Here is a 16,915-nt window from a genome sequence, read left to right as displayed (position 1 = left end):
ATAAATCCTTTGATCTATGCTGCCCGATGGCGTAACCACTGAGGGACAAGGGGAAAATATATATCTTTGGAAATCTTCCCCACCCCTTTATAAATGCCCTTTTATCCCCTGAAAGTGCCTATAAACCTCAAATTTCGCGCGCATTTCTTGTTAACATGGGCCAATTTCCTCTAAAAATTGCACATTTTAGGGAGTTTTGATCAATTCCAACGAAATTAGAATTAAAACACCGGGGGACAAGGGGAAAATATCCATCTTTGGAAAATCTTTCCCCACCACTTGACAAATGCATCCTCTGAAAATGCCTAAAATTCTCAAATTATTTGCGCGCATTAGTTACGGTTGGCCAATTTCCTCTATAAATTGCACATTTTAGGGAGTTTTCATCAATTCCGACGAAATTAGAATTAAAAACACAAAAATATTTTGCGCGCTTCGCCCGCATTTTTTAGGGCTTTTTTAGGTTTATCCTTTTAAGTTATTTAAACACATAATAGTCCCAACTTAAGAAAGACAAATTTAAGATAGATCGTTTTAACCTAAAGGAAGGGCCCCAATGTGTATTTACGGTGAAAGAATATGTTTGTAATAAATAAAACCATGATGAAAATGCTTATATTTAGTTTCAAACACACGTGTGTGGCCTATATTATAAATAAGATAAGCCCTATGTCGGGGTATCGTTTTCTATATAATTTTCATCTTTGTAAGCGTAAAGACAGTGCAAATTATTTCTGTGACAGTCTTTTGAAGTGTGTAAAACTCCATTTTATCCCATACATTCAAAATATTGTTGGAGGATGATACAATGGACCATCTCCCCCTTGCCAAATATTGGGGGTGGGATATATCCCCCATCCCCCGGGATCTACGCCTATGACCCCTAGTAGGTGACATAGTTATGAATAAACTAAAGATCAAAGCATTCTTACCCAACTGATCAAATACAAAATCAGAGAAAGCTCCTTTGCAGCTTTCCGCACATTGTTAAGCATGTAGCCTACGTATAGCAAACGCTTCTTTAAACAATAGACCAATTTTGCGAACTATCAATAATGTTAGTATTAGAAAATATTAAACCTAATATATTACGTACATTACATGCTACATTTTCATTTTCAAGTAACCTTGTAAACCTAAAATATATTGGAATGCCTCACAATTTTGTATATATTATAACACAGATCCTGAAGAATGTTCTTTAAGTCTACGGTTATTAAGCATCTATCTGTCTTACCAATATATATGGTCAAACACTTTGGTACTTGTGCATATAAGCTCGCAGTAGGCCTACTTATTAATAACAAATGTAGTATTGTAGGAAATGATTTTTACACATCCTCTCCTAACCCCTCAACGCGTCTTTTTTGGTGCAGTTTACAAAAGCGCAAGCGATGTCGCGTGCGTTGGTGGTTCAAAAGGCTTTTTGATGACGTTTTGGGCTCCATAACATGGCGTCGGTCGCTTTACTAAAATAGCCAATGAGCAATCCAGCTATTGTAATAGAGAAAAGTAAGTGTAAACCCAGCTTATTTATTTATTTTTTTTTTTTTTTTAATTCTATTTTTTTTACTCTCGATTGGTTAACAATTCCTTAACAATTTTTGTATATTTTCATTTCTTTCTTTTTGTTAATTTGTCTTCATATATCAATTTATTTTTCATATTCTAATTTATATTCATTTTCTATTACTTTTTGTTGATTTTCCTTTCCAGGCTTTTTCTTTTTCTTTCAGTTCATTTCTTTCCTTTCTTTTATTTTTTCCTCTTTTCATTTTCTTTCTATTCCATTCTGTTGATTTCTTTTTTCTATTTACCTTCGATTTTCTTATTTTAACTCCAGTTTCTTTTCATTTCCTTATTTTCCATTCACTTCCTTTCTTCTCTTCTTTCTCCTTACCATTCCTTTCTTTTCAGTGCCTTTTCTCTTGGCAGCCATTCTGAAATCCTCTTTCTAAATGGTTTCACTCTATTGCATGGTCTGCCTTTGATTAGGCCCTATGAAATATTCATAATAGTCCAAACTATGGAGGCAAGCTTGAGTCCAATATGGTGCCAATATGAAATAATGATTGCATGTTACTCCCTAATTATACACATAAAAACCCTTGATTCACAGCGCTGGTACTTCACTTACCGGTAGGCCTAAGTATGCAAAAATATTATCTTTGGCGGCCATCTCTTTTTTCATATCCAGTATGGCAGCCATCTTGAAATTCAATATGGGAGTCGGCATAATTTCTGATGACTGCATGATACTTCCCGATATCGAAAACACGAGTAAAGATTTGAAAATGCTAGATGAAGATACAGTATTGACAAAATCAATAATTGGCGGCCATCCTGAAATTCAATATGACATAATTTCCTGCCCCTCCCCCACCGTGCCCCTACTGGATCGCCCCTGCAATTTCTGATGATTGCATTAGCTCCCTGATATTTAAAACATGTGTAAAATATCTTTAATTGGCAGTGATGTGTTGTGTTCCTAGATATGAATACTTGGCAATTGATTGATAGTGGTAGGTGCAGTAGATGGAATATATATTGACAAAATATCAAGAACTTGACAGCCATCTTTAAATCCAATTATATGGCGTCCATTTGACATAATTTCTGCTAATTGCATTGCACTAACTGATATTGAAAACATGGGAAATTGTAGATAAATTTAAGTTTTTGGGAATTTATTTAACTAATGACTTGAAATGGCGAGAAAATACAACGTACCAAGTGCATTAAAAAAGCTCAGCGACTCACTTCCTGAGGGGACTTAAATCTTCTGGGGTTAGTAAGAATATTATGTCAATTTTTTACAAGTCCGTTGTTCAAAGCATTCTTTTATATTCTATTGTTGTTTTGTATTGTGGTTCCACCTAGGCTGACCGAAATGACCTCAGGCGTATCATTAAATATGCCTCTCGTATTATCGGTCACAACGAGGATGATATTGAGGACATATTTAATGCTAGGATGTTTAAAAAAATAAAATGTATAATTGAGGATCCAACACACCCTGGTAACTCTCTCTTTGAATTGCTTCCCAGTGGTAGAAGATATCGTTCGATTTATGCTCGTACAAATGTACCAAAAGAGTTTCTTTCCATCAGCCATCCGGGCCCTCAATACAATTCAATAGCACTGTTACTCTGATATTTCTCTCTTAGTGCTACTTTGTTGCTCATTGTACTTGGTTGAATGTGAAAAAGAGCCACATTAATTTCTATGTAATGTAATGTGTTGCGTTGCAAATGACAATAAATTGAATTGAATCTTCAAGTGTGGGGAAAGATTTTCCCACAGATGGATATTTTCCCCTTGTCCCCCGGTGGTTACGCCACAGCGGAGAATGTCTGGCAGCTTAGATCAAAGAAGCTATGGACACTTTTTGAAGTGGAGAAGGGGATTTGGTGTTGTGAGTCTGGTCATTATGATATCTTTCTTTTTATTCTTGTCGTTATTTTTCTCTTTTTCAGTCTTCCCCCTGCCCCCGCCTGTTATGCCACTGACTTGCCCCACATCTTGTACGAACATTGGCTGCTGAAAAACTAGGTGAGGACGGGTACGAACATTGGCTGCTGAAAAACTAGGTGAGTACGGGCCGCAGAGAAGGATTAATTGCCGGTCATACGATGTGGTGAAGTGTCAAACCGATGTAGGGTGCAGACAAACCAAAACGGGTACCCATAATTAGCAGAACAAGTTAAAAAACCATCAAACAAAAAACCCTGAGTAAACTGAGCTTCACCCAGTAACACATTGAATCCTGGCCAGACTCAAGGGTAGTATTCATTGCGTTGTCTAGTCTAATCATAATAATTCCACTCATTTCAATGAAATCCTCTAGAATCTAGATTATATTTTGTATATATTTTATTTATTTATTTCAGCATATAAAAAAAAAAACGTACAAGACGGTAGCACAAAGCTAAAAAGCTTTGTATTATAATTAATAAGAAAAAAGCGAATCTAATAATAAAGCTTTAAACATAAAAAACTATAAATGTAAAAATATTGATATTTTATCAATGTACCGCACTATCCACAAAAGCTTAAGATTTGGAACAAGACATGCTTTAAGCAATCGATTACAAAGCTACAATTTTAAAATTCTGTGTAGTATTTATCTCATTCTAAATGTAAAATGTATTGTTTATATTTGAATTTTTGAATAAATGTACCATGAGAATATGAATAACACTGGAACAGTATAATGAGAATATTAAGACTAAAGCCGACCATTCACTGCCCTGATGGTCGCTGGCCGACACGATAAGTGCAACACGATGATGCGCACACGACGAATAATATTTAATGACGATCCTTTCAGGCTGCCAGCAACAATCAGCAGATGCGTCGCGTCATCTATCGCTCGCATGGAGAGGAGTTGGATTCATTGTGTGACGGTCGTACGATGCAGTGAGTACCCGGCATAAGAAATATATTACTTTGATGAGCAACATGTATTTCAGACAATTTTAAATAAAATACTGTAATTAAGATTGTAGCAATAAAGATATCCAAGTATTATTATCACACATAATATACATAATACATAATACATAAATTAGATTACATTGCAGTTGACTACTCCTGTTCATATTCCTCCTAAAATCTAGATTTCCATACTCTGGTTATTTAAGTTATACCCATAAATATAGAATATGTGTTAAAATCAATAAAACTGTGTATCTAGTTGTGCAATTTACAACCAAATATTGGAATTTAAACGGTAGGATTTAAGATGCTGCCAGCATCTTGTCCAGCTACCAATGCCATTGCTTCTCCAGTGTCAGCAGGTTCTCCAGTAGCAGGTATCTGTTGCTCAGGTCTTGGCATCTGTGCTTGGGTCACAGTATGAAGTGGTTGACCTTGTCCCGTAATCATAACTGTTTGATTGGTTGGCTGTCCCTGTCCTTGAAACATACCTACTTGCCCCACACCTTGTACAAACATTGGCTGTTGAAACATTGGTTGCCCCTGACCTTGATGTACCATCATTGGTTGTCCATGACCTTGGACAATCATTGGTTGTCCCTGAGCTGGTAGAATCATCGGTTGTTCCTGACCTTGGACGATCATCGATTGCCCTTGAGCTTGGAGCATTATTGGTTGCCTCTGAGCTTGGAGCATCATTGGTCGTCCCTGGTATGGTTGTCCCTGTCCACCTACCATCATTAGTTGGCCAGGACTCTGGGCCAACATTGGTGCATGCCCCTGAGTGTGGATGGTTACTGGTTGTTGTGCACTGTGTAGCTGTTCTTCAGGTCCACTACGTTCTCCAATTCCAATTACTGGTGGAGTTTGAATCCCTACTTGTTGGTTCTGAGCAGCAATATGTTGGTTTGGAATCACTACTGGTTGGTGCTGTACCATAACTGGCTGGTTCTGTACCATTGTTGGCATACCATGTGCTTTTGGTACAGCTAACATCATCATATTACCATTAGGGGTCATAACCATCTGGTATTGGTCAATAGTCTTAAAAGAAAATTACATAAAATACATATTCTGTTTAAAATGCACTTGTTGATGGGCCACTAATACATTTTCATCAGGTTCTCTACATCACCATCTTCATCATCAATCAGCAAATCTACAGCAATCATCATTATCACTTCTTTCTTATAAATAGTAATCTGAATAATGTTAAGCATCTTAGGCATTGTTTGTAGTCAGTAGATGTACTTACTAACAATAATACTAAATACTACTTCTTGTTTTAATTAATTATCATCACCTCCATTATCTTATCATATCTCATTATCTTAGGTTATGAACCTACCTCAGGTTGACAACAGTTGCAGTTTAAGCCCCGGCAACATAGGTAACAACTTAATTGAGAAAATGAAAGGCCTATGGTTACAATGCAGATCAACGTTTCCAAAACTCCAAATCCCACAGTGAGCAAGTCCAGCAAAAACTGTTAAAATAGAGTATAAATCTTTTAGATATTCAAGAACATACAGTAACATTTAACAATCACTGACTGGAGCTGGCTGCATGTTAGTACACCATCCAAAAATTCCACTATTTTCTTCCAAATGAAAAAAAAAGCACTGCAAAATACTTCACAAATGGGATATCAGAGGCAGATCCAGTAATTCAAATTGGGGGACCCCAGGGAGTGAGTTTTTTTTTTTTCTACAGGTAAGTTGAGCCCATTGCAGGTTCTAAGCCAATCAGAATGCGCAGACATACGTCCTGGGTCATAATTATATGAGGTAAAGGGGTGGTGGTACGATTTAAATGTGTCTTCTACTTTTAAAAAAAAATTCGCTCGGACAAGCTACTGTAGCTTCACAGACACATCTATTTAATATGTAGCACCCAAAAATTTAGGTCTTCCAATCACAACCAAATAAATATAAAAACAAGCTTGTGTGTAGATCTGAACATTATCTGGCTATGGCTCTTCCTTTATGTAAACAGATACGCAGCAAAAAAAGATCCTAATACACCAGCCTAATTTTATACATCCATCCATATACTGCATTGTAGGATACAATGTAATATTGACATTTAGTATAAATGACGAAAAGTAAAAATTGAAATAGGTAAACATTCAATTGTTAACTAAAATACTGACCCTACAACAAATTATGCAGTTGTTATTTAGTACAGATTGCAACTAAAAAGAGAATATGTAAACATACAGTTTTTGGTGGATTTGAAAAGCTTTTCTGTGTGTAACATAAAAGCACAGTATTAAGGTTAGCAAAGATGAATGTTTCCGGTTTAATGACCTTATTTGCAGTTTTCTCAATTACAATGCAACTATGAAAACATACATACAGATGGTACAGTATTTATTATACTGTAATTAATTGAAAAATTAAACCAAGTGTAGCAATCGTTGTATAATATGTGAACAATAATACCTTACCTCCCCCCGTGCCCTCTTGAATCCATAACTGAATACTGATATCGAAACAGCAGCAAATGGTTGGGCCCATCTTCTTATCAAAATTTCATTGAATTTGCATGAATTGCTTATCATGTTGGATTATTGCTACACTACATGGTAAAGAGCTCCAGCCTATAATAACGGGAAGCACCCTAATTTAAGGCAAGGAGGGCGCTGTAAGTCCATCTTTGGGAAGCGGCAAAGAACGGGCAGAGATACAGCAGTGGAGTTTGAACCAAAACACCACATTATCATAATAATATTGAGGAATTAGAGAAAAATTACATCATTGAATTATTTTCAGGATGATAGCTAGAATAACAAGAACAGATGTGGAATTGTGGAATCCCATAGAAACATGATCCATACCTTTTCGGTTTTGTCCGTGTTTCGTATACTGTAGCCATTTTGACAACAACCAGGAACACAATGAGAACAATAAGGGTATTCTGTATAGTAAGGATAGTAGGGATAGTATGGAGTGTATGGTATTGGTGTGGTTTTGCAACTCCAGTCGATACATCCGTAAATGTAATCGTCATACCCATTCCATATATTTGAAGAACCCCATGTGAACATGTTAATAGACATCAGAAACGCAAGAATGGAAAGTGAAAAGAAACAGGGAATCTGAAATGAAAAGTAAGAAATTATTAGATTACTTTGTGATATTACCAGATGTGCATTATTAGTCTTTCGTCTCATTTGTCCATTTAAAAAACAACAGAGATGGAACATTTTGGTTGAAAATACTGTAAATTAATAGTAATGTGTACATCATAGTGCTATGCACAGTTCGGTGGCGTAGGGACCGGCAGTACAATCAGTGCAAAGCCATGGGGCCCAGGGCCATTAGGGACCCCATAGATACGCCTAAAAATGATAATCAAAAAAAGTTTCCAACTTCATATTTTAGAAGAAAAAATGGCAAGTAAGTCCCTAAATAATATATTAGTATTTAGAGGAGTAATTAATTATTAATTACTGTGTTCACTTGTGTTTAATTTTATGTGCCACCAATTTTAATGCTTTCTTTTATGAGGCTTGGAAATACATACTTTCATTTCAATGTTCTATGTACTGTACACATATATTCATTATGGAAGTTAAAACAATCACCTCTTTACCCTCCTTAAATTTGTATGAAGACGTTAATGGTTTGTCTTTCTGAGGAAAAATAAATATTTACATACTGTACTCCATTTAGAATTTACACTGTAAGCAGACTACCAAAATTGTTTAGCACTTGGTCAATCCATTCTCACCTTATTCATATTTATATATATATATATATTCATATTCCATGATAGCGTCTTTCTTTGACGATTAAAAGTGAAGTGTCGCTGCTGTAATGAGCACAGGAGCAGGCAACCCCACAATGTACCCATTTATACTCCTGGGTGGAGAGAAGCAATGTAGGTAAAGTGCCTTGCTCAAGGACACTAGCGAAATGAAAACCTGACCTAAAAATGTTAGAAAACCTAACCTTTCATGCTGCACAAAACCATTTCTAAAAAATATATCAGCCCTTAATGACAGTGTGAAGCACATTCAACAGTGTGAAGCACTTTTCATAAAAATTGTATAAAAGTAAACACACATCATATATAAATATTGTGTCTATTTACTTACATATGACCCTTTCTTTGTGACACTCAACAGCCCAAAAATACCAGTCACTGCAAATATCTGTGAAAAAAATGAAAAATTAAAATACTACAGGTAAATACCTAATACCTTAAATGGTTTTTAGTTGTTAAAACTGAATCCTGATTATATTTGTGGTTACAACTGTAATAAATTCCAATATGTAGATGTGTATAAGAGATAGATTTTTCAGTGGGATTGAGCACTGTTTCACAAAAAATTGAGATATTTTTTTTTTATATATATATATATATATATATATATATATATATATATATATAATGCAAAAGCAATGAAAAAACGGTGTACAATCATTGAATATATCATACATATATATATATATACATACATACATACATTATAACATACATACTTATATGTACGGTTGGGTCAAATTTGTGTGGTGGTTGAAAAATACAGGGGGAGTCTTTATGGCCCAAAATAGTGATTTCAGACTACATTGGTAATGTAATTCGACAGGCAAATTACAGTAACATTTTTAACAAATTTCTTTGAAAAAATATCGTAGGCATAGGGCCTAGCTACGTATACAGTATTTTCATTTTACAGTACGTAGTTTGGAACGATATCGGAAGTGGGGGTGCTGGCAGTGGCCTTCTATTATGACTACAATTTATTTGAAATTATCTTGGGTCCGATCGTCCACACCAGTTGGGCCCAATCGTCTATCACCCGAAGTTTTCATTACGATTATCAAGAACGTACAAGATCTATGCCCTGGGCTAGGCTTAGCTTGCTGTCGTCACTCGGCTACGTATACTACACTACAACCGCATAACAAAGAAAGCGACCCACGTGGTGCATTCTTAAATATTACACACATTATTTAATTGTATTAGACGATAACACGATATCATTGATTGAACGATCTAACTAGGCCTATCCTTGCATCGCAGTAATACTGAACTAGGCCTAGCTTAGGCCTCATGTTTTTGTGAAAAGCTAGATAGTCGTTATGTACCCGACAGTCGGCTGCCTTTATATTTTCACCTGTTTTCAGTTTGCATTCAAAGGGTACATTGCTGCACAGCCAACTATCGGGGATATAGTACCTACATATGACTACTCATATGTATACAACAGAAAAAAACGTCGCATGGACTAAGTGAAAAATGGAGATCTAAATGAAGAAACGATGTATCTCAAACTATGGGTCACGGCCCAAAATTTGGGTCGCCAAAACATTTCTGAGGGTCGAAAGGCGCTTCTCACATTTCAAAACATAGTGGAAAATTCTTCTGTAAGCGGCCAGTCCTACAAATTACTCAACTAAAGAGATACACCTAGACCTGTCTCTTATACACATCTAGATGTGTATAAGAGACAGAACAAGAACAGATGTGGAATTGTGGAATCCCATAGAAACATGATCCATACCTTTTCGGTTTTGTCCGTGTTTCGTATACTGTAGCCATTTTGACAACAACCAGGAACACAATGAGAACAATAAGGGTATTCTGTATAGTAAGGATAGTAGGGATAGTATGGAGTGTATGGTATTGGTGTGGTTTTGCAACTCCAGTCGATACATCCGTAAATGTAATCGTCATACCCATTCCATATATTTGAAGAACCCCATGTGAACATGTTAATAGACATCAGAAACGCAAGAATGGAAAGTGAAAAGAAACAGGGAATCTGAAATGAAAAGTAAGAAATTATTAGATTACTTTGTGATATTACCAGATGTGCATTATTAGTCTTTCGTCTCATTTGTCCATTTAAAAAACAACAGAGATGGAACATTTTGGTTGAAAATACTGTAAATTAATAGTAATGTGTACATCATAGTGCTATGCACAGTTCGGTGGCGTAGGGACCGGCAGTACAATCAGTGCAAAGCCATGGGGCCCAGGGCCATTAGGGACCCCATAGATACGCCTAAAAATGATAATCAAAAAAAGTTTCCAACTTCATAATTTAGAAGAAAAATTGGCAAGTAAGTTCCTAAATAATATATTAGTATTTAGAGGAGTAATTAATTATTAATTACTGTGTTCACTTGTGTTTAATTTTATGTGCCACTAATTTTAATGCTTTCTTTTATGAGGCTTGGAAATAGATACTTTCATTTCAATGTTCTATGTACTGTACACATATATTCATTATGGAAGTTAAAACAATCACCTCTTTACCCTCCTTAAATTTGTATGAAGACGTTAATGGTTTTTCTGAGGAAAAGTAAATATTTACATACTGTACTCCATTTAGAATTTACACTGTAAGCAGACTACCAAAATTGTTTAGCACTTGGTCAATCAATTCTCACCTTAGTCATATTCATATATATATATTCATATTCCATGATAGCGTCTTTCTTTGCCGATTAAAAGTGAAGTGTCGCTGCTGTAATGAGCGAAGGAGCAGGCAACCCCACAATGTACCCATTTATACTCCTGGGTGGAGAGAAGCAATGTAGGTAAAGTGCCTTGCTCAAGGACACTAGCGAAATGAAAAACGGACCTAAAAAGGTTAGGAAACCAAACCTTTCATGCTGCACAAAACCATTTCTACTAAATATATCATTATCCGCCCTTAATGACAGTGTGAAGCACATTCAACAGTGTAAAGCACTTTTCATAAAAATTTTATAAAAGTAAACACACGTCATATTTAAATATTGTGTCTATTTACTTACATATGATCCCTTCTTTGTGACACTCAACAGCCCAAAAATACCAGTCACTGCAAATATCTGTGAAAAAAAAGAAAAATTAAAATACTACAGGTAAATATCTAATACCTTAAATGGTTTTTAGTTGTTAAAACTGAATCCTGATTATATTTGTGGTTACAACTGTAATAAATCCCAATATGATGGGTGGGAGGGGAGGGGGGGGGGGGGTGGGGAGACTAAGTGGAGGGGCTCAGACAATTTTAGTTCAAGAGTAAAGCCCTGGTGGAAGAGAGCTTTAGTGACGGAATATTTCTATAAACAACCTGGAAATAAGAAACGAAATACAGATAATAAAAAGAGCACCACATCATTCCTCTGCAATCTAAGAAGCAAGTGCCACCAGGGGTGGCGCCAAGATTTTTCCCAATGAAGGGGACTCTCATGAACCTGACGAGAGGAAAGTAGGTCAAAATCTCTTGGAAAGGGGTTAAGGCAAGGGCCCCCTCCCCGAAAATGCACAATTTCGGGGTTTCAAAGGTTATTAAATAATTTCTAAAATAAGTGTTTATTAATATGTATAAAATAATTTTTTTTCCCCTACCCAACGAAATGCATTTTATTCCCCGATGAGGAGACCTGGCTGACGCATATACCCCCAAGGCCCACCTGAACCGCATTTCTACTATATTTGTAAAATATTCTAAATGCCGGCTTCTCAAACTATGGGTCACGGCCCAAAATTTGGGTCGCCAAAACATTTCTGAGGGTCGAAAGGCGCTTCTCACATTTCAAAACATAGTGGAAAATTCTTCTGTAAGCGGCCAGTCCTACAAATTACTCAACTAAAGAGATACACCTAGACGTAGCTATAAAAACTAGGAATTGTCAATCTAAAACCATCAACTTTCATGGTAGCACTGCCGCCATTTTTTTTAACTCCCCGACAGAATGTACCAGCCTTACCCGATTGGGGGGGGGGGAGGAGGCTAGGCTTCCCGACAGAGGGGCTATAGCCCCCTCAGTCCCCTATGGTGCCATCACTGCCAAGGACTGAAAAACATTGAAATTAGGCAGGAATATACCTCACATTCACACAACCAGTTAATAAACAAAATGTTTAAAATGATGATTTCCTTCTTTGCTTTTTGAGTTCATTTGAAGCCTATTTGCGAATGGGTAGGGATGTACAAGCTTTAATTTTCTATTATTTTTTACCCAGTCAGCCTCGTCCAAGTTGACTGTACACAAGTCGAAAATTGTCATTTCAGTGTTTTAAACATTTTAAAATTATGAATGTAATAAATATTCTCCACAGTGGCAGATTCAAGGTGGCCCAGCTTCCCCATGCCAACTCTTCTAAATTTTTCAAAATTATAAAAAAAAATGGAGAAAATAAGAAAATTATATTCAAATTCAAGCCTGAAAGTGCCATTTCCATCTAAAGATCTAAATCATACATTTTCTTACTTCAGCCCAACCATGCTGGGGCTGAGGTGGTTTTGCTCCAATACTATAAAATGGAAAATTTCCCACACCATAAGACTCGTGTACTTTTTTGAGTAAATAAAAATTGAAACGACTCATCACTGTTAATTTGTATTCCACTTTGGTTTTGTAGAAATACAACAGCATATCTTTATTTTTTTTAATTTAATAATAAATTAGGAGGCCAATGCTATGGCTATCATATGAAACTAGTATAGATTTCTAAAAAAGACAGGCAATAAGTCAGGAAACAGTAGAATTACGATATTTTGAGCTTCTGGGCCTCAGTAATCAACACATAACATGAGAAATCATTTTGGTATGACAATATATTCCTTAAGTCATCAAAGAATGGGGAGTCTGAAGGTGGGTTGCCACCTAAAAAGTTTTTGAAGCAGGGTCCTAAACTCTCTGTCTTAGTGCTCAGTTGTTGTCAAAGACTTAATTCACTGCCTTACCATTAATCCAGACCAGATAGGTATTCCGATGTGTGCATATTTAGTACCAACGTACACCGCAAAGATTCCAATCGCAACACAGATGACCCCGATGACGATATCGATCACACTTAGGGTGATGGTGAGATTGCGGTGACTTTTGCTCTCACAAGGTTTCCAGCATCGCTTCATGGCCGGGGATTGGCCACTCAGTGGTGAACTTTCATCTACAATGTTTTTAAATATAACAGCAATGTTTGAGTCTTTGTTATCCATTTATTGTCTGAATCATTTTCGTATAAATTAAAAATAAAAATTTACCTGTCGAATGCACACTAGTTCTCTGAACAGAGTTTGAAACAGCTTGCTGTTCATCCTAAAATGAGAAACAGACGTGATGTAATATTCTACGTTTTTGTGCTTAAGAAAGGTTCAAATGTGGCTAGCATCAAACTTCAATTGGAGTTGATCACTTAGCTCCTTGGATAACCCTCGTATAAGTTAGGCATGATAGGGTACACTTGCACCACAATATGACTGCCGCAGGTACCCGGGGCCAAGCCAAAATTTCAAAATTCAAATTCTAATTATAACAAAAATGAAACATTAAATAATTTTTAAGTTTCAGAATGGTGGTTAGTGTCTCAAAATAGGGGCTTTCTATTCAAGGGCATTTCGGTTGGTGTTCACTCAAATGGGTGTGCATATTCAGGGCACACTTGCACCACAATATGACTGCCGCAGGTACCCGGGGCCAAGCCAAAATTTCAAAATTCAAATTCTAATTATAACAAAAATGAAACATTAAAACTACTGTTTGTTTTTAGGTCAATTAAACTAAAAAAATCAACATAATGTTTAAGTTATATTCACGGGCATTTCAGTTGGTGTTCCCTCAAATGGGTGTGCATATTCAGGGCACACCCTATTAAGGGAACACTCTTTCTATAAGTGTCCCCTTAATAGGGATTCTACTGTATAATTGTCATCATATGGAGAGAGAAAAAATACCCACAATGTGTTTTAGTTTGTATAAATGAAATTACAGTAATACCGTACCTTACAACACAAATACAATATTAAAAATTCAATGATCAATGTACCATATTTTTTTTCAAACAGCAAATTGTGATCCAATTTGTATTGCGTAAACTCAGAGTTGTAGCCAGCAATGAGGCAACCAATTCAACAACAGCAACAACCAGAATAGCCATATCAACTGCAACATTTTCCCACTGAATAGAATAAAAAAAATAACAATCTTTATTTTATTAATTCCTGTCAAAGTAACAGGATTTTGTATTGAATTAGATTGGATTTATTTGGTGTAAACACCAAGGATAGCCTTGAAGAAGACTTGTTTCCAGTAGGATCCTTTTGGTGGTGATTGGACAGTACACCGGGAGACAATCCCCTACTCTTTTCCGAAGAGTGTACTGTGTTCTTTAACGTGCACATGGGCCATAAATGCACACAGGACCAACGGCTTAAACATCTCATCCAAAAGACGGTGCGCTATTGTAACTTGTATTTCAGCCCTCTAGCTGAAACACAAGGAGAGGAGAGTGATGGGAATTGAACCGGAGACCTAGAGATCTCCATGGTTCAGGGCACACACAGTGGCTACCACCAGATTAGCCGACTGAGCGAAGCTGCTCTCTCATCATTTTTTCTCAACCAAACACAACACAACTCTCTAAGCCACATAGTGAGACTTAAAGTGTTCTTCAGACTTTCATGTGTATCTGTAGTGATAAATAATAATAATATATACATCGATTGTGCCTGATTAAAATACAATACTGTAACATTAATAATTTATTGATATGGTGTTATTTATTTTTATATATATACATACATACATACATATATGCTAAAGTTCGGTAAGTTTGATTGGTGTCAAACTCCTAGTTATCAATTCTCAGAGAGAGATCAAATCGTGGGGAGGCTATGATTTTACTACACAGAGTAAAAGGAGCATTTCTAGTGTATTTTATTTATTTATTATTTATTGACACTTCACCTTTAGAACGGTGGCACACACAACTCGTGTGGTGTGGTCGGATAACAATAACAACTAGAATACAAAAGAAAAGAAAAAAAACTAATACTAAAATTAAATCATATAAAGAAAAAGCACAACAAATTAACCAGGAATGTAAAAAAAAGCCTACAGCTTAACTCCAAAATCAACCCTTCAGTTGAAACACAAGGATAGAATTGAACCGGAGACCAAAGATCTGATGGTTCAGCAGTGCGCACACAGTGACTACCACAGTTTAGCCGACAAATATTGATTATTTTAATATAATTTCATACCTTTCTTCATAATTGAATATGCTGAATTCATTAGTTCCTTGTCTAAAATAAGTTGGAACAGACGTGATCTGTGGTCTGGCCATTCATACGATTTCTGTGGATAAGTAATTCAAACACAAAAGTATTAAAAGCGAAGGAGATTTTTGTGGGTCAAATAAAAGACAACATTTACACAATTAATATAGGTCTATAATAGGCTATATATTTACATTATATATATATATATATATATATATATATATATATATATATATTGTAAACATTGTCATAAAATGGAAAGAATGAAAAAGATATTAAAGTGATTCATACCGACATGGATAATATCGAATCATAGCAACAGTTATTGCGGTTACCCGAACATTCATAATTGCTGCAAACTTCATGGTATGAGCCTTCGCTCTCAGGTAAAGCAGTCAACATAAGCGCTGTCAGAGCAATACTTAGCAGAAAGCTAAATGCACTCAAAAACCCATATACTGCAGCCTGCACACACAAAAATATATTAAAATACTTAACAATTTAACTTTAGATGGTGGTACACATTATACTGGAGTAATGTTAATTTTATTTTTGTTAAGAATACAACTACGTGTACTGAGGGGTTGGAATGTAGTGCAAAGACACATTACTGCAAAGTGCATACTTTTTATTGTTTTTAATAAAAAAAAATTTATCATAAGGTTGAGGTTGATAATTAAAGTGCTTATTATAGCACCATATTAGTAAACAACAGGGACGTATCCAGGGGGGAGCCGTGGGAGCGTGGCTCCCCCCTCCCCCTTTGTACACAGTGTGAAAATTTTAAAGCTTATTCTTGAGCCAATACAAATTCTTTCCTGGGATTAATACTCAAAATGAATACTTCTAAACATGTAAATATGCATCAGTCGTTATACATAGGCCTAATAGAACACATAGGCCTAAGCGTGATTAAAAAAAAATCTTAAATCCATAAATCTCAGGCCAGGTCTTTTAAGATAGAAATGCGATAATGTGGTTCATTTTAATTTTTATCCTTTTGCAAGTTTCTTTTAATGTTTGTTTAATAATACTACTACTAATAGTAATAATGATAATAATAACAATGATAATGATGACGAGAGTAATAATTGATAATAATATTAATAGGAATAAAAAGTGAAGAAAATTGTGCTAAATGCGAAAAAAAAAGTTGTGATTTGTTGATCATACTATAGTATATATAGTTAAAGCTTAGTAAGCTATAATTAGGCCTAAGTTATCCTGAATAGTAGATCCCTGATAAAGATCATGAGAAATTTGTTGGCGTTTCATTTTGACTATAATGGTAATGTGATGATGATGAATTTTACTACAGTGTAAAAGTGTCCTCAAATCAGCCCCAGCCATGGTGGGACTGAGGTGGTTGTGAAATCACGTTTTTGAAGTAGGCCTATGTAAAGTACATACTCAAAGACAATGTTTTTAAGCTTTGTTTTCTATGGTATACACACACACATTAAT

The 16,915-nt window shown here is 35.7% G+C and overlaps 1 protein-coding gene across 3 annotated transcripts in view; it reads right to left on the bottom strand.

The window, feature by feature from the left end:
- Window positions 1-3,855: 3,855 nt before the first annotated feature.
- Window positions 3,856-16,915, bottom strand: part of LOC117113266 — a 26,698-nt gene continuing 13,638 nt past the window's right edge. For 2 of the 3 annotated variants that reach the window (XM_033256564.1, XM_033256566.1), the window contains exons 4-11: window positions 15,743-15,916; window positions 14,218-14,349; window positions 13,436-13,490; window positions 13,136-13,341; window positions 11,214-11,270; window positions 9,953-10,213; window positions 5,786-5,923; window positions 3,856-5,481 (exon numbers count right to left, since the gene is read on the bottom strand). In XM_033256564.1, the coding sequence (XP_033112455.1) occupies window positions 4,726-5,481; window positions 5,786-5,923; window positions 9,953-10,213; window positions 11,214-11,270; window positions 13,136-13,341; window positions 13,436-13,490; window positions 14,218-14,349; window positions 15,743-15,916 (1,779 nt within the window). In that variant the 3' untranslated portion in view covers window positions 3,856-4,725. Of the gene's footprint in view, window positions 5,482-5,785; window positions 5,924-7,276; window positions 7,538-8,539; window positions 8,597-9,952; window positions 10,214-11,213; window positions 11,271-13,135; window positions 13,342-13,435; window positions 13,491-14,217; window positions 14,350-15,742; window positions 15,917-16,915 lie in introns of all 3 variants that reach the window. The other variant, XM_033256565.1, reaches the window with a different exon arrangement.

Source organism: Anneissia japonica, unplaced genomic scaffold, assembly GCF_011630105.1.
Source record: "Anneissia japonica isolate Jap-2015-1 unplaced genomic scaffold, ASM1163010v1 scaffold287593_len981703_cov172, whole genome shotgun sequence".
Lineage (NCBI taxonomy): Eukaryota > Metazoa > Echinodermata > Crinoidea > Comatulida > Comatulidae > Anneissia > Anneissia japonica.
Note: the sequence above shows the minus strand (reverse complement) of the source record. Positions and strands in the feature narration are given on the sequence as shown.